The sequence below is a fragment of the Mobula birostris genome, chromosome 1 (genome assembly GCF_030028105.1).
Source record: "Mobula birostris isolate sMobBir1 chromosome 1, sMobBir1.hap1, whole genome shotgun sequence".
Lineage (NCBI taxonomy): Eukaryota > Metazoa > Chordata > Chondrichthyes > Myliobatiformes > Myliobatidae > Mobula > Mobula birostris.
In genome coordinates, this window is record NC_092370.1 from 25,171,298 (window position 1) to 25,195,431 (window position 24,134).

The 24,134-nt window shown below is 40.0% G+C and overlaps 1 protein-coding gene across 4 annotated transcripts in view; it reads left to right on the top strand.

Annotated features, from left to right (window-relative positions):
* LOC140195107 (lethal(3)malignant brain tumor-like protein 4) overlaps positions 1-24,134 on the top strand; it is a 402,850-nt gene that overhangs the window by 97,196 nt on the left and 281,520 nt on the right. For 2 of the 4 annotated variants that reach the window (XM_072252853.1, XM_072252862.1), the window contains exons 5-8: positions 4,857-5,007; positions 6,381-6,513; positions 9,387-9,501; positions 11,994-12,088. In XM_072252853.1, the coding sequence (XP_072108954.1) occupies positions 4,857-5,007; positions 6,381-6,513; positions 9,387-9,501; positions 11,994-12,088 (494 nt within the window). The remainder of the gene's footprint in view (positions 1-4,856; positions 5,008-6,380; positions 6,514-9,386; positions 9,502-11,993; positions 12,089-24,134) is intronic. The other 2 variants (XM_072252873.1, XM_072252882.1) reach the window with 2 other exon arrangements.

A 24,134-nucleotide genomic window follows, 5' to 3' on the forward strand; every position in this document is an offset into this window, starting at 1 on the left:
TAGAAAGAAAATAGATATTGCGCTGTTACAGGACACACATCTTAAACCTAATGACATTCCCAGGGTTCAAAACCGTTTTTATAAACCCGTTGTGGCATCAGCTGATGATACTCGTACAAAAGGAGTTATGATAGTAATAAGACGTAATACTAATGTACCAATTGAAAGGACGGGCGCTGATAATAAAGGACGTCTAGCTTTTTTCTGCACATCCATTCAGGGTAAAATAGTTGCATTCATTAACCTATATGCCCCAACTATATTCGAGGTTGAATGTTTTTCCCTCAATTACCTCACAATTACTGAAGTTAAGTGACTACCAACCATATGTTGGTTCGGACATGAATGCTTTGGTAAATATTAACCTCGATAAGTCTTCCTCAACTATATCAAGCTCTCAAGAATCTGCTTCCGAAGCACTTAACCTTTTTCTAACGGATTTAAACTTGACGGATGTGTGGAGGGTGCATAATCCATCTGCTAAAGACTATACCTTCTTCTCCACAAGACATAAAACTTTCTCTCAGATAGATTACATTCTTATATCCTCCGGTCTGCTGCCTTTAGTACACTCAATAAAATTTTTGCCCAGACATCTATCTGATCACAACCCAGTCATATCTACTTTTAATTATGGCAAAATTAAAAATAAGGCTACGAGGTGGAAGTTTAACTCCATCCTTCTAAAAAACGACGAATTTCTATCACAACTGAGAACAAAACTGACAGAATTTATAAATTTAAATAAAAATAGTGTCTCGGATGTGACAGTGGTTTGGGCCTCCATCAAGGGTTTCTTATGAAATAACACCATATGGTTCAGTTCTCACCTACATAAAAGCCGGCTTCAAAAGATTTCCACCTTAGAAGACGAATGTAAGGCTTTGGAAAATGATCTCAAAGGGATATACACCATAACAAAAGAAAACTAGCTCAAAATGAAACAAGCAGAATTAAATGATTTATTAAGAAGCAGGGCAGAATATATGATCCATATAACCAAACATAAGTATTACGCAGAAGGCAGCAGACCGAGCCATCTTTTAGCTCTAATGCTCAAACAACAGGAAACTAAAAGGTCTATACCAGCGATTAGATGTGCTAAACGTGGAATAGTATCTTCAACAGAGGAAATAAACGAGACCTTCAACATTACTTTAAAGAACTGTATACAAGTGGCTCAGTTCCTTCTGAGAATGACTTCACATTTTTTTTTAGTGGATTAGACCACCCTACGTTGTCGTTAGAGGACACCAAAACTCTAGCCTCTCCTATTACACTGGATGAGCTACTCAAAGCAGTGAAAGCTACAAATAAGGGCCGTACGCCAGGCATAGATGGCATACCTGTGGAACTTTACCTAGTACTTTGGGATATTCTTGGACCAGTATGGTTAGAAACATTAAATTATGCTTTTGGAAATGGCGCTTTCCATAGAGATTTAAACACAGCCCTGATCACAGTTATACCTAAGCCCGATAAGGACCCCTTGGAGTGTGCCAATTACCGTCCAATCTCCTGGATAAATGCCAACCTCAAGATATTTTCCAAAGTCTTAGCCAGTAGACTTGAAACAGTAGTTGGGAAAATAATTAGCCGAGATCAAACGGGCTTTATCAAGGGGCGTCTCGCATCTGATAATATTCGCCGGCTCTTACATGTACTGAGTGCAACACATAAAATCCCACCTGCCTGTGGCCTGCTATTTCTAGATGCTGAAAAAGCGTTCGATCACCTTGAATGGCCATATCTTTGGAGAGTTCTAAAAGAATTTAAGTTCGGTGATAAATTTATCAATATGATTCAAATACTGTATGCTAATCCTTCAGCCCGGGTATGTGTAGGAAGAGGTTTCTCAGAGTTATTTGACATAGGATGGGGCACACGACAAGGGGACCCTTTGTCTCCTTTAATTTTCAATATATCTATTGAACCGCTTGCACCTCAGATCTCCCCTATTACAATAGGTACAACATGGCATTCAATATCACTTTACGTGGACGACACGCTAGTTTATATGACGAATGTTCAACAAACTCTCCCGTATGTTTTAAAAACACCGGAGCAATTTGGATTTCTTTCAGGATACAAAGTTATTTTGTTAAAATCAGCACTGATGCTGATTAATACGGATAAAAGTAAGGTGTCTCTTCCTCCTCAGATTAAAGTTACAAATGAAGTCCTCTACTTGGGTATTAAAGTTAATACTTCCCTATCAGCTGTGGCTAAAACAAATTACTCTCTAATTCTGAAAAAAATAGAAGAAGATATTAATAGATGGAGACACCTGCCAGCATCAGTCCAGGCCTGTATATCGGTCATTAAAATGAACATCTTACCCCGCATTAATTTTATCAGTTCAATGATCCCATTTGTACCTCCAGCAGGATATTGGCAAAAACTGGACTCCTTACTACGGTACTATGTTTGGAATGGTAAAAGACCCAATATAAAATGGTCAGCTCTACAATTCAAAAAGTCGAATGGGGGATTGGCATGTCCAAATTTTAAATTGTATCACTGGGCATTTGTATTAAAAAGTCTTAGCTATTGGATGGAAGAGGATAAAGTTTCGTCCTGGAAAAATATAGAACAAGAGCTAATAGCACCAATAAGGTTGAAGGACTTTCTTCTTATAGGTATGTCTACCAAAAAATGTGATTTGTATTACAGTCCAATTTTAACCCATACACCACAAGTGTTTCGAGCAGCAGAAAAATTCCTAAAATTTAAAAGCGTATGGTGTAGATCATCTCCATTATGGAACAATAATTGTTTTCTATCTGGAGGGAAACCATTCACTAACAGAACTTGGGAGGATAAAGGTATTACTGCTCTTCAAGGTATTAATGGGGCAAGTACTATCCTTAGCTTTCAAGAACTGATATCTCGATATAATATTGATAAACACTCTCTTTTCTTCTATTTTCAAGTAAGATCAGCTTGTAAAGCCTACGGTGTTCCCTGGGGGTCAGATTTAAAGGACCATCCCATCTTAAGTTGGATACAGAGTGCTCCAGGACAGATAGTGTCATATATCTATGATAAATTAAATTCCCAGAATTATATGCCCACAACGGGAATAAAAGCTTGGGATAGGGACATATCTGAATTGGGACAAGACTGAGACTGGGATGCGATTTGGGATAATGCTGCCAGTGCTTCGAAAAACCCAAATCATCGGTGTATACACTTGAAATTTTGTCGTAGAGCATATTTAACATCGAGAATTAGACATCAAGTGGGACTGGTTCCTGACCCATATTGCTCATTTTGCCCCCATGGAGCCATTGGCTCTTTTATACATGTTGTATGGGAATGTCCAGGGGTTTTTGATTTGTGGGGGAAGGTTATCAGCACTCTTACAGAACTAAAAGGGGTACAATTACCAATGGACCCCGCTGTACATCTTCTAAATGATGACTCCCACCATTCCCTTACGGAAAAAACACGCAAAATCTGGCTGGCAGGCCTGACTGCAGCTAAGAAGATTGTAGTCCAGCATTGGAAACCTCCCCATGATATTTCAAATACTCACTGGCTCCGGAACTTTTTGGACATTTCTTACCTGGAACTTTCATCAGCAAGAGTAAATGATGCACGACCAAACACAATCATAATGCGGACAAATTTGATATCTAACTTAAAAGATCTTTTGTTAAAATAGGAATGCTTTATCTGTGTATGTACTACTATTCAGTTGATTGGTGGCGGGGAGAGGGATGGGGGGAGAGAGGGGTGGAGGGGGGATGGTGATGAAGGTTGGGGGGGTCGCTGGGTTAAACAGTCAAAATGTAATTGGCAACTGGTTGTATTGAATGTAATTTGTTGGTATTGCAGTAAATAATTAATAATAAAAAAAAACTTTGGCTTTGTGGGAGAAGCCAGATAGCGGCAGGAGATGGTTGCCTTTCTGACTGGAGGCTTGTGAGTAGTGGAGTGCCACAGAGTTCGGTGCCGGGTCCTTTGTATGTCGTCTTTATCAATGATCTAGATGATACTGCGGTTAACTGGATCAGTAAATTTGTGGATGACACCAAGACTGGGGGAGTATTGGACAGCGAGGAAATGCTGCAATGTTGCACTTTGTTAGGACCACCTTCTACAGAGGTACTGTGGTACACATTCTATCTGATTGTGTCACTCTTTTACTATGGAGGGGCCTCTGCACAAGATTGGAAAAAGCTGCAGAAAGTTGTAAACTCAGCCAGTCCACCATGGGCACTAGCCTCCCCAGCATCCAGGACATCTTCAAAAGATGATGCCTCAAAAAAGGAGGCATCCATCTTTAAGGACCTCCATCACTCAGGACGTGCCCTCTTCTCATTGCTGCCACTGGGGAGGAGGTATAAGGCCTGAAGACACACACTCAACGTTTCAGGAACAGTTTCTTCCCCCTGCCATTGGCAGTGAACCCATAAACACTACCTCACTTTTTCCCACTCTCTTAGCACTACTTATTTTTTATATATATTGTAATTTATATTTTTTATGATTATGTTTTAATATGTACTGCTGCTGCAAAACAACACAATTTTACAATATATGCTGGTGATATTAAACCTGATTTCAATGCTGATAGGTGCATTCCACTAAGTGAAGACAATACTATTCATGTACAAGGGACTGAGAAATAAAGCTGTTTCACGTTAGGTTTAATTGGTGCACGGTGGGATTCTGGTTGGTGATGAGCATGGAAGCAAATTAGGATAAAGACATGAAGACAGAGATCTTGAAGTTAATTTGCTAAAACCATTCAAATTTGGGAATGGCATAAAGCTATTATTGTACTAACAAGGCAGAATTATTCCACATTTGTTATACTGATTTACTTATTGTTTTTTGTGTCATAACAGAAATTGTTTCTGAAGATATTTGCACTAATGATCTGTCTAACACACAAGGCACCTGCTGCTGTGAAAACTGTGGAGGATATGGGACAATGGGCAAGTTCAATAAATGTGACCATTTCTGTGGGACAAATTATAAGCAGCTGTATGAAAATGAGTAGGTATATTGAACAGCAGTTTTGAAAAGTTTTGCAAAATCGAATTCTAAGATGATGTTTTTATTGTAGACTTGAATGCAGAATTGTAAACAACATAATTGTTTCCAGATGTTATAAGACAAAACTCAAACCAAATAAAATGTAAAGCTATGTAATTAGGTCCACAGAGTACAACTATGAAGAAGTAATTGGGAAATTCTGAATAATTGGTGTAACCATATTTTGAATTTTAAAGTAAATTCAGTGACTTACTCTTACCACTAAGGAGCTTGGAGCATACATCAAAAATTTAGTGCAGACGGCAATCCATTTTGAATACATTTCCAAATGGAGAGCGTGATAAGCGCGGTTTGTCCTGCTGTAACAGAAGCAATTCATACTTACCTTGGGCTATTTATTGTAGCAGGATATTCCAAGGTGCTTGCCAATAAAAACATTTTATAATAATATCATTTTACAGTGATATTAGGACAGCTGACTAGGAGTGTGTCCCACTCTAGGAGGTAGCTTTGAAGGAGGACTTTAAAAGGGGAGATTACAAATTGCAATTACAAATGCAATTGAAAATACTGCTTTTGATGGTAGACTGATGCAAAAGATTGAAACTGGATCAGCAGAAATGAATCCTGAAGCTGAGGTGATGATAGAAATAGGCAGGGGTGAGGGCACAAGGAAATCAAAAATATATTTTAAAATATACTGTAGTCATTTTTAGTTTTGGAGTTAGGTGTGATTCACAGTTCATCCTGTCATTTGGATGTTAATTGTATCCATCCAATTTTCCTCTTTTTTTTTTAGTTAGATTCCATTGTTGTAGCTGCACTGCAGAATCATGGCTGGAGGTACATTTAGTACTGAAATACGTACCATCAGTACAAGAGTTAGGATGTTGGTGGAGGGTATTTTTGAGGTATCATGAGGTAAAATGAGGGTTTGGATTCAACAGTTTCTTTGTATCACACAGAGGGAATTGAGGTGGTTGAAGAGAGTTACAGTGGGAGCTTAATGTCCAAGGATACACATTGTATTGAAAGGACAGGCAGGAATGCAGAGGGGCGGCATTTTTCTGTGCTGTACTTTTCTATGACTCTATGACAGTGTTCTATATCAGATTTATTTCTTGAATTGTATTTAAATTTCTCCAGTGTACTTTGTGATTTGAACTCTTGTCAGGACTCCACTTTAGACCTTTAGGTTAGTTGATCCAGTCCAATAATAAAATCATTATGCTCTTATATTTTATAAATTTATTAAGTTAGAATACAAAACTAATTTAATGCATCAAAAGTGTAATGTTGAAACTTGAAACTTCTATTAGATGCTCTGGAGCTTGGCTAGCTAAGTTATATTTCAATGCAAAATTCTTTTCCAGACAATCTGTTATGGACCATGCACTTGTGAAGCAAAATGCCAGTGTAATATTGAAACGGACGAAAAAGCGAAAGAGGAAAGTGAGTGTTAACCCAAAAGAAGAATTTGATGAAGATTTTGAAGATGACTACATGGTGTGTTATATTTATAAATATTTAACTTCTGTGACAGTGACATATTGCTAGGCAGTGAGATTTCTGAAGCTTTCACTCTACTGTGGTCTGCTTTCCATATTGTGTTTACTTAGCGATTTTGATTTTGGTGCGACGGAAACTACTATGAACATGGAAGATGTTGGAGATATTCTGTGCAGCAGGCAAGGCAGTAAATGTGAGGTGTGATAGAGTATACATCTCAGATCATTAGTCTTTCATCAGAGCTAGACTGGCACAATAATATCACACTGTTCAACTTAATGGTGAAACATCATTAACATGACTCTGCCTTTCTCTCTGCAGACGCTGCCTGACCAGGTGAGTCTTTTCATCAGTTTCTGCTTCTATTTCAGATTTTCAGGATTTTTTTTTTCTTTTCAATCGCAAAAACTGTTTTTCACCAACATTAAGCCTTTAATGTAAAACTGGTCATTTGCCTTGATGATGCATGGGTAATCTCCAAACCCTTCAGGGCTCCATGAGGACAGAAGTGAGAAGGAAGAGCCAAAATGCCCCCTTCACATGTCACATAACTTGGAATAGCAGTCCTCTCCTTAAAGCAGAGGTAGACCAAGCACAAGAGTTTTAGAGCTGGATTAATTCCAGGCCAGCAAAGGTAGGAGAGGGATGTGATAGCAGTAGTCTCTCTTCCATCATTCCTGTTTCTCCTTCAGAGCAGCTGTAAATCCAGTAACATGGTGAAATGATGCACAAATTCTCCTGATTTACCCAGATCTTGTGAGCATAATGCTTGACTGGAAGTGATAGTTTATTTCCCATCTCTGTTTGGAATCACAGTATAAATATAATTTGTGAGCCCAATGTGCACACGCTCCACAGTATGTTAACTGATTGTTAAAGATAGTTTAAATAACGAGTCAAGTGGGAAGCAGAATAATGCAGATAATTCAGAATAACTGTATTGCGGAGATCCGATATTTGCCCAAATTGCTTTGATTCCAGCGGTGGTCTTGTAATTGCCTTTTCTTCGTTCAGTTACAGCATTGCAGTGAACAATACAATGATCTATACTCTGGTTTGAAAAGCATTTTCCCCTTGAAAAGACTTTGCTGTGAAGAAGGCATTTCCAGTTACCAGAGTTATGAGCTCAAGTTTTCTTCTCCTTGCTAAGTAAAGATATTGTTATATTTTTACAATTCCATTTTTGTTCCATTGTGCCCAATTTTGTAGCTATGACAATGGACAGATTGACCATAAGACCATAACACATAGGAGCAAAATTAGGCCATCTGTTCCATTGGGTCTGCTCCACCATTCAATCATGGCTGAGCCCTTTTTTATCTTCTCCTCAACTCTAGTTCCCGGCTTTCTCCCCATAACCTTTGATGCCATGTCCAATCAAGATTTCTTCTCTTTTGGATGGGTAGAGTGGTCAAGCCTGACATTTCCTAGTAGGATGGTTATTAATACTGTTCATACTGAAGCTGCCATGTCATCTATCAAGGACTGTCAACAGAAGCCAGTGTTGGAGATGCAGTTAATGGATGCTATCTGTCATACGTACCTGCACTCCATGTTGAAAGCATGCATGTCATTTAGATGTATTTTAAACATTTTCTCTTGAGCACTGATTTTTTGAGATTCATTTTGTATGGCTCCTCACCAAAAGCTGTTTCTGTCTCACCAAGCAGTTACACTGCACGGTCTTACCATTTGTACAACATTCTCCAGCTCACCTCCTGCCCTCACTGTACCAAGTAAATGCAAATGGTTTTGCATTGCATTTTGTTAAAGAGAGTGAGCAATGATGGTGGATTTGGGGAGGATGGGAGAAGGAGAGCAAGAAAGCCTGGGTTCGTGTGCTTTGTCAAAATTGTGAGAGATAACCAAAGGTGAAGTGAATAAAGGAGCTCAGACTGGTCACTGGTCCGTATTACTAAACCATTGTTACCTACACACGCAGGGCAGCTAATAAGAAAGGGAGCTACAGTAGAGTACAAATTAAATACCTGATGAAGGGTGTGGGCCCGAAATGATGGCTGTTTATTCATTTCCATGATGCTACCTCACCTGCTGAATTCCTTCAGCAGTTTTGCCTGTATTGCTCTGGACTTCCGGCATCTGCAGAAACTCTTGTGTTTGTTTATTAAATGTTTGTGATGGTTAACAGAAATAATTACAGTGATACAAACTTGATATGCTGTAGGTTTTTTGCAGTATAAGGACTCCAGAATGTTGGAATAGCATGGCAAATGGAACAAATCCACATCATGCAACATAAAAACTAACCTTTAAAAGTGCGAACATTTCACATGCTCGAAATGATCAGCTTTGGTGTAAACCTAACCTCCAGTGATAAGAATTGATTACTGTGAGTTGCAATTATTCAAGGTTTCTAGAACAGTTTCTGAGGGCGATGGTAAAGAATAAAGGGTTCAAACAAACCATTTTTTTCCTCATGAACTTGAACCATATTGCTTAAAGACCTTCATGCTTAATGTTGCATGTAATATTCCTGCATATAATCAATTTATTTCATGCAACATTAGCATTCAGTGGGAAAAATGTAATATTATATTAAAGTGATTGGCAGAACGACATTATTAAAATTTAAAGGCCCTACTGGGTCATTTTAATTTGAAGCTAAGTATTGTGTGGTAACAAAAACACATTTCTCTGCAAATTGAAAAAAATCAACGGGCATACCTGGGATGTTAGTAATTTTTAGTCCAATGTAGAATGAACAATGCAGCTACAGAAACTGAACACGTGTCACTTGTGATGTTATTGAATGAAGTACAAATTTCAAGTTTAAAAAAAAGGCCGATTCTGATGTTTTTCTTTGAGCTGCATTTCACAAGTACAATACTGTGAATTTGATTTTGCTACAGGAAGAAGTACAGAGTGATGAGAAAATGAAGATAAAAGTGTCTTCAGTCTTGACAGAACACAGTCGCTTCAAAAACAGTGGACAATCTGACCCAGATTCCAAGCTTTCTAAACAGGGTATTTAGTACTTTTTATTCGAAACGTATTGCATTATACTTACTTGTCACATGTTACATTAGTTTATTGTATTTTAATTTGTGACTGTCTTATGTCAAAACAAATATCAAAATTGCTGTTCATATTTTGTTGCTGATGATTATAGTTGCTGTTTCGTTTTGATTTTAGTGCGTGGTTCAAAGGGCATTCTACATTGCTAGCAATTAACAGCTTGGCCATGCAATCAGCAGTAAATCAGTTTAACTTGAAAAGGATCAATTCAGTTTGCTTCTTACCCATATCGATTAGCATTTCTTTACACAATATACCTAGAATAACTGGGATATAGCAAGTACTCAAAAGGCACGCATTCTTCACTGTGAACTTAGCACTTAATCATGGGGCCTAAATTGTTCCTGTGGAATAGTTCAAAGTTTATTATGAAAGTTTAAATATGTCACCATGTATTCATTTTCTTGAAGGCATTCACAGAACAAAGAAAAGCATTAGAATCAATGAAAAACTACATACAAACACTGACAAGACAATTCAAGTCAAGTCACTTTTTATTGTCATTTTGACCATAACTGCTGGTACAGTACACAGTAAAAACGAGACAATGTTTTTCAGGACCATTGTGCTACATGAAGCAATACAAAAACTACACTGAACTACGTAAAACAACACAAAACTACAGTAGACTACAGACCTACCCAGGACTGCATAAAGTGCACAAAACAGTGCAGGCATTACAATAAATAATAAACAAGACAATAGGCACAGTAGAGGGCAGTAGGTTGGTGTCAGTCCAGGCTCTGGGTATTGAGGACTTGGGGGAAGAAACTGTTGCACAGTCTGGTCGTGAGAGCCCGAATGCTTCAGTGCCTTTTTCCAGATGGCAGGAGGGAGAAGAGTTTGTATGAGGGGTGTGTGGGGTCCTTCATAACGCTGTTTGCTTTACGGATGCTGCGTGTGGTGTAAATGTCTGTAATGGTGGGAAGAGAAACCCTGATGATCATCTCAGCTGACCTCATCATCCGCTGCAGGGTCTTGCGATCCGAGATGGTGCAATTTCTGAACCAGGCAGTGATGCAGCTGCTGAGGATGCTCTCAATACAACTTCTGTAGAATGTGGTGAGGATGGGGGGCGGGGTGTTGGGAGATGGACAAGCAACCAATGTGCAAAAGAAGACAAACTGCAAATACAAACAAAAATAACAATCAGTTAAAAGATAGGTAATTAATTAATACTGTGAACAAGAGTTGTAGAGTCCTGGAAAGTGAGTACGTAGATTGTTTTCAGTGATCAGTTTAGCATTGGCATGAGTGAGGTTATCCACACTGGTCCAGGAGCCTGATGGTTGGAGGGTAATAACTGCTCCTGAACCTGGTGGTGTGGGACCTAAGGCTCTTTTACCTCCTCCCCAATGGCAGAGGTGAGAAGAAAGCTTTGCCTGGGGATGGTGATGGATTCTGCTTTCTTATTGGCAGTTGACAGTACAATGAATTAAAAAGCTTTATATCTGACCCAGCCCCTCCCCAAATCTTCAAAGGTAAGTCAAGGGATAAAACCTTAAATTGAAGTCCTGTAGTTATTTCTGAGAGTTTGATTAAAGGGTGCAAGGCAGGTTTAGAAATAGGCAGATGAAATTCACCAGTAAAATCACAGCAGTGGTTGAAGAACCCACAGTATGAACGACGTATTAACCTGCAAGAAATATCAAGATAGAAAAGTTGGATATTGATGGAGAGTTCATTATAATTTAAAAATAGTTTGTGCTCAGAAAACATAACCATAATCATTGCGTAGCTGGGTGCTTCAGGTACAATTCCGACCTACCTTTTTTTCCCTTCCCAACTCCCAGAATGTGCTACAGAACCTCTCAAAGTGGTATGTTCCTTTCTTTCCAATTAATTATCCACTTATTGAAATGACTCTGGAAAACGTTGCTAATTATGTGTGACCATGACATTTGTTATCTATTGTTCTTGGTCCTTCTCATTACGTCTTCATCCTCGAGCACGGTTGACCCGGACATCCTCTAAAGCTTCTCTAGGATTGTCCAACTGGGTGGAATAATGTTCACTTGGTTTAATTCTTGGGTATTAACTTGTAGTCGGAGAATCACTTGTAATAGATTTTCATCCACACCTGGTATTCCTCAAGGAATATTTTGGCTTCCTTTCATCTTTTATCTGTATGCCACATGTTGGTGACTTCACTTCAAGTCATGGAGGCATTTCCCCCTATGCTCCCTCTTTCCCCCGCCATGCTCCCTCTTTCCCCTGCCACGGTCCCTCTTCCCCCCAACAAGCTCCCTCTTCCCCCCCACCACCGCCCTCCTCCCACCTCTTTCCCACTGCCCTCTTTCTTACCCTCTCCCTCTATCCCAGTTACGTAGTTCATTTGAGATAAACCAAATTCCTCTGATATCACATGAACTTGTATATCCTTATCCTTAAACTTTGAGTTTGCAGTTTGCAGTAACAAATATTATTACTTTTTCTCATAGCTGTTCCACTCTCTGGAAAGAAAAAATCCTGGTCGTGGGTGAAGTATCTGGGAGAAGAAAATGCATTAGCTGCACCCCCAAAGCTGTTTAATGAGGTACTGATGTCTGGATTCAGAATACTTAATAACTTTCTAATATACTAACGTCGCATACCAGAAGATCCTTCAGAACATTGTATTAATTTGGACATGAAATAATAAGAGTTCATTTGAATATTTGAATGAAATGATAACATTTGGATGGGAGGTTTTGTTTCTTTGTGTGAGGCTATTCACATTGGAGAAATTCCATTCATGAAAATAATTGAAAGTAACAGGACGTGATTATAAAGAATTTCATGAACATGCTGCTCCAATTTACTCTATGTGTTAGCAGATTTTGTGTATTTTTTGTGTGATCGTGTCAATTTTTATAACCTTTCTGGGATTCATCTCCATTGTTGCTCTTGCAATTAAATTTGAGACCTCTTGCAATCTTGAGCAGGATACACCAAATTGGTGTATGTCTCTCTGGCTATCCATCCCATAGGATGATGATGGTTCCTTTCAGTCAGTTAGTGGGGTTTGATAGGATACCCCACTCCTCAGAAAGGAACAGTGTGTGTGTGAGTGGATTTTAGGTGAGTAGGGGATTGCACAGGTCCAGACTCACCCTCTCGACATCCCCTCCCAGATCCAGCAGCATGGTGGGGTCCAAGACGGCTGGGGGAAGTTCTGTGGCAGTGAATGGTCAGACCAAGCTTCAATGCAAGGGATACCCTTTCCGCGCTTCATGGCTCATGTTTCCTAGATGGCCGTTGACCCTACGAGAGGGTTCATCTGCCCTTTGACAGGTCTTGTTTTTCGTCCTGCAGGGTGTCTAGCCACCCTTCTCACCAGGCAAGTCTGGTGGGGGAGCCGGTTTAGTGGCCGACCACCCGACCATGCGACAGGTAGTACTGGGTTACATGGGACCAGTAGCCCTCAGACGAGTGACCTGATGACAGATCACTGGGAATGCAGAAAATCAAGTTTGCATACACCGGGTTCCAAATTGGTGATAAGTCGCTGATGTCAGGATGACTTTTGGACACTGTGTCTCCTCCCATTTCAAGTAGTAATACAAGAAGCCGTTTCATGTCCCAGAGACACTGTGGCTGGCTCTGCATCACTCCCTGTAAGCATCAGTCCATATTCAATGCTTCCATCTCTGGTGTGGGACCTAAAGACAGTCTGTTGTGAATTAGATGTGAACGTGTTACTACAAAGCCGTGGTCATCTCATGAATCACACCTATACAAAAGGTGTTTAGCATTACTAGGATTGTAACTATTTCAACAAGAAAATTAAGTATTTGGACCAATTACTTTTGCCGAATACTGTTAATGCCCTTAAAAGACATCGCTGAATTATTAAAGCCATTCAGCCCATCAGTTATGAATTGACTATATGTTTCTCTACTTTATTCTTTCCTTCTCTCCACACCTGTCCAGCCCAACAAGTTATTTTCCTCAAGGTGCCAGTTGAGTTTGGTATCTGAAATCACAAATAATTCTGTCTCCACAGGCTGCGAGTTACAAATCATAATGACTGGCGGAAAAACCTTCCTTGAACCAATATCTTCTTCCAGACGTGGGCTGACGAGACTTGGAAATATCACTTTCTTTGTGACCTTACTGTTGTTTTATAAAAGTTAATTGTAGTCTTCCTGCTTTAAATATAAAGCCCAGAAACTCACGTGATTCCCCAGTGTGCTTTGTCACATTCATGCACAAAAAAAAATCACAGGACTTCTCTTTCTGCACACCCTTCAGAACTATACCATTAAGACCTTGTGGTTTTTCTGACAAAATGTAACACTTCACATTCTCTGCTTCATCTACACAATCTGCCAATCAGTCTATCTCATTTGTGATCTTTTGCTATCTATCCCACTGTTACCATACTTTTAGCTTTCAGTCAAATGCTAATTTTGAAATTTTATCCTGCTCTCTAGTGTCTGAGAATGAATATATATCATAAAAAGTGTTGTCCCTCCTAAGATCTTTGGAGTACACCAGTGTCTGTCCATCTGGAAACCAGTGTTTACGACAACTTTAACTCCACAGTAGCATAGCGGTTAACATGATGCTGTTACAGTTTGGAGTTTAATTCTGACACTGTTCTGCAAGGAATCTCTGTACATTCTCCCCATGGAATGCATAAGCTTTCCCCTGGGTGCTCCTGTTTCCACCCACAGTCCTAAGACGTGCTGGATAGGTTAATTGTTCATTGTAAATTTTCCTGTGATTAGGTGAGGGTTAATTGGGGTTGTGGAGTTGCTGGCGACGTGTGGCTCGAAGGGCCAGAAGGACGTACTCCGCACTGTATTGCTAAACACACACTGGCACTCACACTTACTTTCTATTTATTCTAAATCAACTCGACCATCAGGGTCTTGTACCAAAGAGGATAAATTCAGTCACTCACTCTATCACTGAGCTGTTGTTCCCACAACCTGTGGGCTCACTTTTAAGGACTCTTCCTCTTATGTTCTCAATATCTATTGTGTACTTATTTATTTATCTATCTATCTATCTTTTATTTGCTGTTTGTTGTCTTTTGCACTTCTGTTGTTTATCCATTCTGTTAGTTACAGTCTTTCAATGTTCCTTGAACTTACTGAGTAAGCTTGCAAGAAAAACACATCCCAGGATTGGATATGGTGATATATGTACTTTAAGAATACATCTACTTTGAACTTTGAACTTCTTGTTGCTATTGACCTTTTTTTAATTTGATGAGCCTGAAATTTTACTTGGCTAGCAATCTACGATATGGAACTTGGACAAACTAGAGAAAATTAGTATCTATGTCTGGCCCCTCCCGCTACTTATCCCTGCAAGCAGCCTAAATGCGATACCCATTCACCTCCTTCCCTCACCTCCATTCAGGGCCCCAAACAGTCCTTCCAGTTGAGGCAACGCTTCACTTGCAAATCTTCTGGGGTTGTCTATTGTGTCTGGTGCTCCCAGAGTGGCCTCATCTACATTGGTGAGACCTGTTGTAAATTGTGGGACTGCTTCATCAAGCACTTCCGCTCCACCCACCGAAAGCAGAACTTCCTGGTGGCCGAACATTTTAATTCTTACTCCCATTCCAACATGTCAGTCCATGGCCTCCTCTTGTGTTGCGATGAGGCCACACTCAAGTTGGAGGAGCAGCATCTTCTATTCTATCTGGGTAGCCTCAAACCTGATGGCAAGACTATTGATTTCTCCTTCTGATAAAAAAATTTTTTTCACTCTCCTCCCCTCTTCTATTCGCCATTCTGGCCTTTTATCTCTTCTCTCCTACCTGTCACTTCCCCCTGGTGCCCCTCCTCCTATGGTCCACTCTCCTTTCCTATCAGATTCCTTTTTCTCCAGCCCTTTTCCACCCACCTGGCTTCAACTATCACCTAGCTAGCCTCCTTCCCCATTCCCACCTTTTTATTCTGGTGCCTACCCCTTCCTTTTCAGTCCTGGAGAAGCATCTCGGCCCAAAACATCAAATGTCTATTCATTTCTGTCGATGCGGCCTTCCCAGCTGAAAAACTCGCATGTTCATACACAGTGTGTGTTGATCTACATCTGATGTTCCCTTTATTGGTCTTCTCTTTTATTTCACCAAAATCCAATGAAGTTGTCCTTAAATCTATTTATTAAATTAATTTTCTTTTCGTCAGTATATTCCATAGAAGAACTTTTCCATCACTGGGGTTAAATTAAAACCAAAGATTACTGATGAAGGCAATCTGTAGCAACAACAGAAAATACTAGAAATACTCAACTGGTCAGCTGGCATCTGTGAAGAGAGAAGGGGAGCTAATGTAGCAGGTGAATGATCTTAAATGAAGATAACCACAACAGTGATTTAGACGAATACAAACAGGGACGGCAGATAGGAAGCTGTTATAACTTCAGAAGTTATTCGGAGATAACGTGTCTTAGTTTAGTTTTTACTTTTAGTGAGATGTGCACGTGTAATTTGATAGTCATGACTATGCATTCACGTGTTATATATAACCTGCAATGCATTGTTTAAACAAACAAGGAAAGTTTAATCACCACTATATTTCCACTATTACTCAAATATTACTGAACTATTAAATACAAAATACTCCTCCCTGCTTAGCTATCAATTCCAACTCAAATATCCCATTCAGGGCTTAAAGATTTACTGGCTGTGGAGGATTTCTTATTCTTTCCTGACAAGGGAGGTCACTCTGCTTAGCAAGTGAGCCTTGTGGCTGTCAAAACAATCTCAGGTGCTGGTAGTTGTAGGAGTTGATTATGAGACTGTAGGAAGTGGTTCTGACAGCTCTCCTTTTCTATCTGGATCTGTTCGATCCTTGTTTCTCTCCTGATCCCAGCATCTCTTTCTCTCTTTATCCTACTCTCGATCCCTTTTTCAGTCATGCTGCCTTTCCGTATACTTGGTTCTCTCAGGATCCCTGTCACGGTCTCGCTCACGGGTTCGCTCACAGTCCTGATCCTGTTCACGCTCTTGTTCCTGCTCTTTTTCTTCCTCACCTTCCTTCTCTCTTTCATGCTTTTCTCCTTCTCTCTCAAGTTCCTTCTCACTTTCTTTTCTCTCCTTTCAACAACTTACCTTTTTCTTCTTCTAGCATCTTGTAAGCATCTCTGAATTTGCTAATTATTATTGGTCTCCTTTATCCTCTTCTATTCCCATAGAACTTGTGTCATCTTCCTCTTTCTTTTCCTTTTTCTTCTTTCCAGAATGCGCATCGTTATCTTGGGAAGGTGCATTTAGTTCTCAATATCCCTTCTACTTTACGACCTGATCTCTGCTTTTGAATTCCTAATCCACAACATCATCTGACAAATGTTGTTGTGGATTAGGAATCCAAAAGGAGAGATCCATTGACTCCTTTTTTGGCCATCCATTCATCCAGCTGGGCTTTGGTCTTTGCATCTTTTACACACAGTTATTTTGTCTCTCAGTTGAAGATCGTGCCTTAACACACGCAGAGAATATTCTGGTTCTTTACATTTACAAAAGCTATAAGACCATAAGACATAGGAAAAGAATTAGGCCAATCAGCCCACTGAGTCTGCTCCATCATGGCTGATCCCAGATCCCACTCAACCCCATACACCTGCCTTCTCACCTTATTCTTTGATGCCCTGACCAATCAGGAAATGTTCAACTGCAGCCTTAAATATACCCACGGACTTGGCCTCCACCGCAGTCTGTGGCAGAGCATTCCACAGATTCAGTACGCCCTGGCTAAAAATACTCTTCCTTACCTCCATTCTAAAGGGTCGCCTCTCAACTTTGTGGCCGTGCTCTCTAGTTCTAGATACTCCCACCATAGGAAATATCCTCTCCATATCCACCCTATCTAGTCCTTTCAACATTTGGTAGGTTTCAATGAGATTCCTACGCATTCTTCTGAATTCCAGTGAGTACAGGCCCAAAGCTGCTAAACGCTTCTTTGTTCCTGGAATCATTCTCATGAACCTCCTCTGGACTCTCTCCAATGACAACACATCCTTTCTGAGACGTGGGGCCCAAAACTGTTGACAGTACTCCAAGCCGAATGCTTGCAACTTTCCAGAAACTCCAGGAACTCTCTTCCAGCTTGAAACCAAGCAACATTTCACCAGCAATTGCTTGATAAATACATCAGAAGCTTTCTCTAATATGTTTTCTACAAATACTGTTGTAGTCGGACCACTGCTTTCATCACTTTCATGATTCCTTTGAACAACACGGTCCTTCCTTGGTCCAATACGTTTTCCAACCAGAGACACAGAGATAGGCACTAGCACCCATTTCCCCTTTTGGGCTATGGTCCATGGTATATAGCGTGGAGATGGTTGTGACATCATCCAGTACCTTTCTTAATTTGCATTCAGTTGACTTATGGACTCTTATTACAGGGGATGTGGAATACACATAGAGAATGGATCTGCAATTGAGTTGTATTTGTCTCAGTCACATGCAGCCCCACAATGCTGGCCCTCTTGTATTTTTACCACATACAAGCTCCATGTGGCTTGTTGGTTGTTGTGTTTCACTGTTAAGAATGTCATTCCCACAGGAGTTATCTTTTCTCTGGTACAAGTTCTTCGTTGGATATCTGCAAGCTTCAGTCCAGTATCTTTGAAATGCCATTCAAACTCAATTTGTGGAATGACTGAAACAGCCGAGCCAGTGTCCTATTCCATTTTAATTAATCTACTGTTCACTTCTGGTGTAACCCATATTGCTTGCCTATTGTTAGTTTTCACAAGACTACACAGTCCTCTGTCACTCTCATCATTATCAGATATTTCATCATGACAATGAAGATTAGTGCTGTATTTGAAACTGTAACTTGACTTTTTAGCTTTTTCACTTTCCTGTGCAGTCTATTTATTTTTGCCTGCCCATCATGCTCTTTGTGCATGTCCAACTTCTGCATTTTCTGCAATTGTCCTGACTACAACTTAATTGTGTCTCTTCTGCTGTTTCCATTGATACAGCTATTTCAATTGTTCTTTTAAATGTGAATCGTCCTTCAATTCGTTTTTGAAGGCGTTCTTTTAAGATTCCATGAACTGAACACTCTCTCAGTGTAAAACACCAAAAAGTACTGGAGGAACTCAGCTGGTCAGGCAGCATCTATGGAAAGAAACTGTTTATTCATTTCCATAGATACTGCCTGACCTGCTGAGTTCCTCCAGCATTTTATGTGTTTTGCCTTGGATTTCCAACATATGCAGATTTTGTTGTGTTTGTGATCTCGCAATGCATCATTAAGCCCATTATTGAACTGACAATTTTCAGACAACCTCTTCAATTCAGCCACATATGCTGAAATTGACTCACCTTCCTTTTGATTCTGCTAATGAAACCTATTATAACTATAATCAACAATGGATTCAGCTCTAAATATTCCTGCATTACTTTCACAATATTAATTTCTGCTGGTTTGGTTGGAGCAGTCAAACTTCTAAGCAAATTGTATGCCTTTAAACCCAATACACTCAGCAAAACTGGCTTAATTCTCATTGGCTACATCTTGCTTTAAAATACTGCTCAGTTAGCTCAGTATACTTGAGCTAGTTATCTGCCGTGCAATGGAACACATCTATCTTTATAACTCAATCATTACTGCCTCCTTTTCTGAAGAGACACTTGCTGTACTGTTTTTTTTACTTGACCATTTCACTGCGCTTCTTCAAAAACTTGATTGTCTCACTGCACTTCAACATGTGGGTAGTCATCTTGGGTTCGTTTTCAAAATACTTCTTGCCACTGTTATGCTGTGTAAGCTCCAAAACATTAAACTAATTGCAAGAAAAAGACAGGAGCCCAAGAGAACGGGTCTTGCTTCATTTTTACTTTTAGCGAGATGTGCATATGTACAGTGATAGCGTCATGACATATGCAGTTTGCATATTTTTACATATAACCTGTAATGCATTACTTAAACAAAGAATGTTTAATCACCAATGTATTGTACTATCACTCAAATATTACTGAATTAAAAACACAACAGAAGCCACTTTGAATTGTGTTGGAATTGTTAAGTTCAGAGTATTAAAGTATGATTGAGAGAGTCTGCTGAAAGTGGTGAGGGAATGGAGTTTGTGGTCAGGACCCAAGCTAAGGGAACTTCTGCTCATCCAGTGTGCTTACAGGACATTTTGAGACAGTGGAGAGATCGAGGAAATCAGTGGTGAGTTGGAGCTCAATGTCATTGTCAATGTTTTTGGATGACGTAGAGCTGGGACGACCGTTAAATAAGAAACTGATGGAAGATCTACAATATATCTTTGGTGAACTTGCATATGGGTGTAGAGATCTTGGAAGATTAAACTCTGACTTTGACTACCTAAAACCAGGTGAATGCAGTCTTGTCCAGTAGTTCAGTGGTGGAGAGGTGTTGATATAGTCAATTAAAAGTGAAGTTTCATTAGGGTAAAAGAGGGATGGTATAATTTTAAAGTGCAAAGTAAATTTATTATCAAAGTACATATATGTTACCATATACAACCCAATCATTTTCTTGTGGGTATTTGCAGTAAATATAAAGAAACACAAACAGAATCAATGAAAAACCATAGATAGCATGACGGATAAACAACCAATATGCAAAAGACAACAAACAGCGTAAATACAAAAATGAAAACAAAATTAATAATAATAAGGAATAAATATTGAGAACATTAGATGAAGAGTCCTTGAAAATGAGTCCATAGGTTGTGGGAACAGTTCAGTGTTGGGGTGAATGAAGTTGAGTGAAGTTATCCCCTCTCGTTCAAAAGCCTGATGTTTGAGGGGTAATAACTGTTCCTGAACCTGATGCTGTGGGTCCTGAACTTCCAGCAAGAAGAGAACATGGCTTGGATGGTGGGGGTCCTTGATAATGGATGCTGCTTTCCTGCGATAGTGCCCCTTGTAGCTGTACTCAATGGTGGGGAGGGCTTTAACTATGATGGACTGGGCTGTGTCCACTACTTGTAGGCTTTTCTGTTCAAGGGCATTGGTGTTTCCATACCAGGCTATGATGTAACTGGTCGGTACACTCTCCACTGCACATCTATAGAAGTTTGTCAAAGTTTTAGATGACATGCCAAATCTCTGCACGCTCCTAAGGAAGTAGAGGTACTGCCATGTTTTCTTTGTAATGGCGCTTATGTGCTGGACCTAGAACAGATCCTCTGAAATGATAACGTCGAGGAATTTAAACTGCTGAGCCTCTCCGCCTCTGATTCCCTGATGAAGACTGGCTCAGGGACTTCTGGTTTCCTCCTCCTGTAGTCAATAATCTGCTCCTTGGTTTTGCTGGCATTGAGTGTGAGGTTGTTGTGGCACCGCTCAGCCAGATTTTCATTCAAACTTTTTTACCATCAGAATGTGGCACTAAATGAGCTCCAGGGAGGAAAGGTAATTCTCTCGTAGAAAAGGAGAAAGGGAAGAGGGGATCTGTGGAAGACACAAGAGAAAGCTGATATTTTTAGACTTATTGCAGGGTCAGGTGAGTAGGCAATGTATGCCTATTAATGCTACTGCTCAATAGGATCAATATTACATCCAATATCTCGAACGTATTGTGACCAAAAAATAATTACAGTAGTGCTTTTTGTTTAAAAGAGTGTAATTGGATTACAGCTCAATAATTTTTTTTGATTCAGATGACTGTCCAGGGCATGGTTCCTTAGCAACGCAATGCAATCATTGTTTATTTTAACATAAAAAGGATGATCATCATTTGTCATTTCACATTACTGTGACCTAAAAACTCACAGCTGAAAACTTCTCTGCCGATTTGTATTCCCCGATGAATTTCGGTTAATCATTCTTGCAGTTTCCAAAGCAACCAGCAGCCATGTAGCAAATAGTGTCTGGGTGACAATTGCTGCGTTCATTGAAATTCAAGTGCAGGAAGGTAACTCAAATTGTTTCTGTGAAGGTAATGTTCCCTATATTTGCCTTTTGAGCTTTCACGTACATAAATATGATTTTTCCGCTTGTACAAGAGTGCACAAAATTGATATTTAATATTAATGCATTTTTTTTAAGGAGTGGAAAACTCCAACGTGTTAGGATCAGACTTAAATGGAAATATTCCACAGAGAGATTGAAACCTTTCAGTATTTTTTTTAATTGAATCTGAAGAGCTAGTTTAATTAATAGAAAGTTTCCAAGTGAATTTTATTTTGATGTATTTGGAATTGTTATACTTGTTGCTATCTAGTCTATAAATGCTAAGGATTCCATTTGATTTCTCTAAATGCTAAAATACGAATCACAGCCCAGGAAGCAGCAGGTTGCAAAAACATAGTATTTCCTGACAATGAGAAAGGCAAACGGATGGGCATGTCAAAACCTGTTTCTATCTTGTGACCAGCTCAAAGTAGCACAAATACAGACTGATATAACATTTTACTGATTTGATTGAAAATTAGTTAATTAACTGTGGATTAATAGCCGGCTGGTGGTGTAGTGGCATCGTGGCATCAGCATCAGACTTCAAGGCAAGTGGTCCCAAGTTCAAATCCGGTCGGTTCCTTTCACGCTTTTGTGCTGGGCTGAGCATCGAGCTAGCAACTCGGCCTCATAGACAAACAGTCAAGTGCTACAGAAACAGCAAAAACGCCGCCTGATGCGCCACAAGGCATGACAAGGAACAACGGCAACAGCTGTGGATTAAGGTGTAGATCCATAAAAGCAATGGGGATGAAAATAATTCTAATCATTGCTTTTGTCCTAGTTTTGTCAATATGAATATTTATAAAATACCTCGGTGATACTTCCACTAATTACAATATTGTAAGTAACAACATATGTGTCTTTTTTTTAACCATATGGAGATCTGCACTTTATTTATTGTGATGTAATCAAATTTCTCCGTTAAGTTGAGCATAATTTGGTTGCATTACAGGGATTTTATTTCAAAATTCAAACTAAATTTATTATCAAACTACATACTCCATATACAACCTGAGATTCATATTTTGCTGCCATGCTCAATAAACCTATAGAATAATAACCATAACAGAATAAATGAAAGACTGCCCAATTTTAGGTAAAGCCCCTTCCAGCACTGTTAAGATATAACCACAAGAAATCATGTTGGGATTCATCTCCTGGATTAACAAACCATGCATGCATCTAGGGCGACAGAGGTCCTGTTTTGCTGACCGTGTACACCATGGAGTCGAGATTTAGTGAGTGAGTGAGCTCCAGCAGAGTCCCTACTGATCGCCCAGATATCTGGCAAAGCTGGATGGACATTTTTGATTGCTAAAACTGATGCCCATATTTCAAAATATAAAGTAAATATGTTGATGGAAGAACACAGAATACAAATATTTCACAACAAATTGAACCCAAATAATTTCAACTCAATAACTTCACGATTGCTTCTCAAACCCTAATGTAAGATCAACATGAACCACAGATCCTGTCAACCTAGCATAGACAATGGAAGAAAATTCAAAGAATATCTCTACAGAGAAAAATGTGCATGTCGGTCTGTCTCTGCAGGCAGCTTATCCACTGATACCACCCTGCCTTCAAATTTACCTGATCGATTTCCTCTTTCTCCATCTCTCTGCCTCTATCTCTGGAGACAGTTTATCCACTGAATTCCTTTATAAAGCCACCGATTCTCACAGCTACCTGGACTATACCTCTTCCCATCCCCTTCTCTCAATTCCTCCGTCTTCACCACATCTGTTCTCAGGATGAGGCTTTTCATTTCAAAGCTAATGAGATGTCCTCCTTATTCAAAGAAATGGGCTTCCTTTCCTCCACCATCAACACTGCCCTCACCCGCATCTCTTCCATTTCATTCTATCCACCCACCACCCCACCAGGGATAGGGTTCCTCTTGTCCTCACCTACCAATACATCAGCCTCCGCAGTGCTGTCTGCCAGAAAACGCAGGATCACCCAGTTCAATTCTGCTTTCCATTCCAACATGTCGGTCCATGGCCTTCTCTACTGCTGCGATGAGACCGCACTGAGGTTGGAGGAGCAACACCTTATATTGCATCTGGGTAGCCTCCAACCTGATGGCATGAACATTGATTTCTTGAACTTCCAGTAATGGCCACCCTCCCCCCTTCACCATTTCCCATCCCCTTTTCCCTCTCATCTCCTTACCTGCCCATCACCTCTCTCTGGTGCTCCTCCCTCTTCCCTTTCTTCCATGGCCTTCTATCCACTCCTATCAGATTTCCCCTTCTCCAGCCCTTTATCTCTTTCACCAATCGACTTCCTAGCTCTTTACTTCACTCTTCCCCCTCTCCTAGTTCCACCTATCACCAGGAGGTGCTTCTTCCTCTCCTTCCCCCTTCCTTCTTACTCTGACTTCTAATCTCATTTTACCAGTCCTGATGAAGGGTCCCGGCCTGAAATGTTGACTGGGTACTCTTTTCCACAGATGCTGCCTGGCCCTCCAGCATTTTGTGTGTATTACTTTGATTTCCAGCATCTGCAGATTTATCTCTTGCTTCAGAGAAATGTGTCATTTGCGTCAATGGCCAACACAGTCTGAGGAAGTGTGTGGGCACCCTGTAAGTATCACCATGCTTCTGGCACCAACCTAGCATGCCCACAACTTATGAACCCCAACCCGTACATCTTTAGAATGCAGGAGGATTGGTTTCCTTCCAGTTCA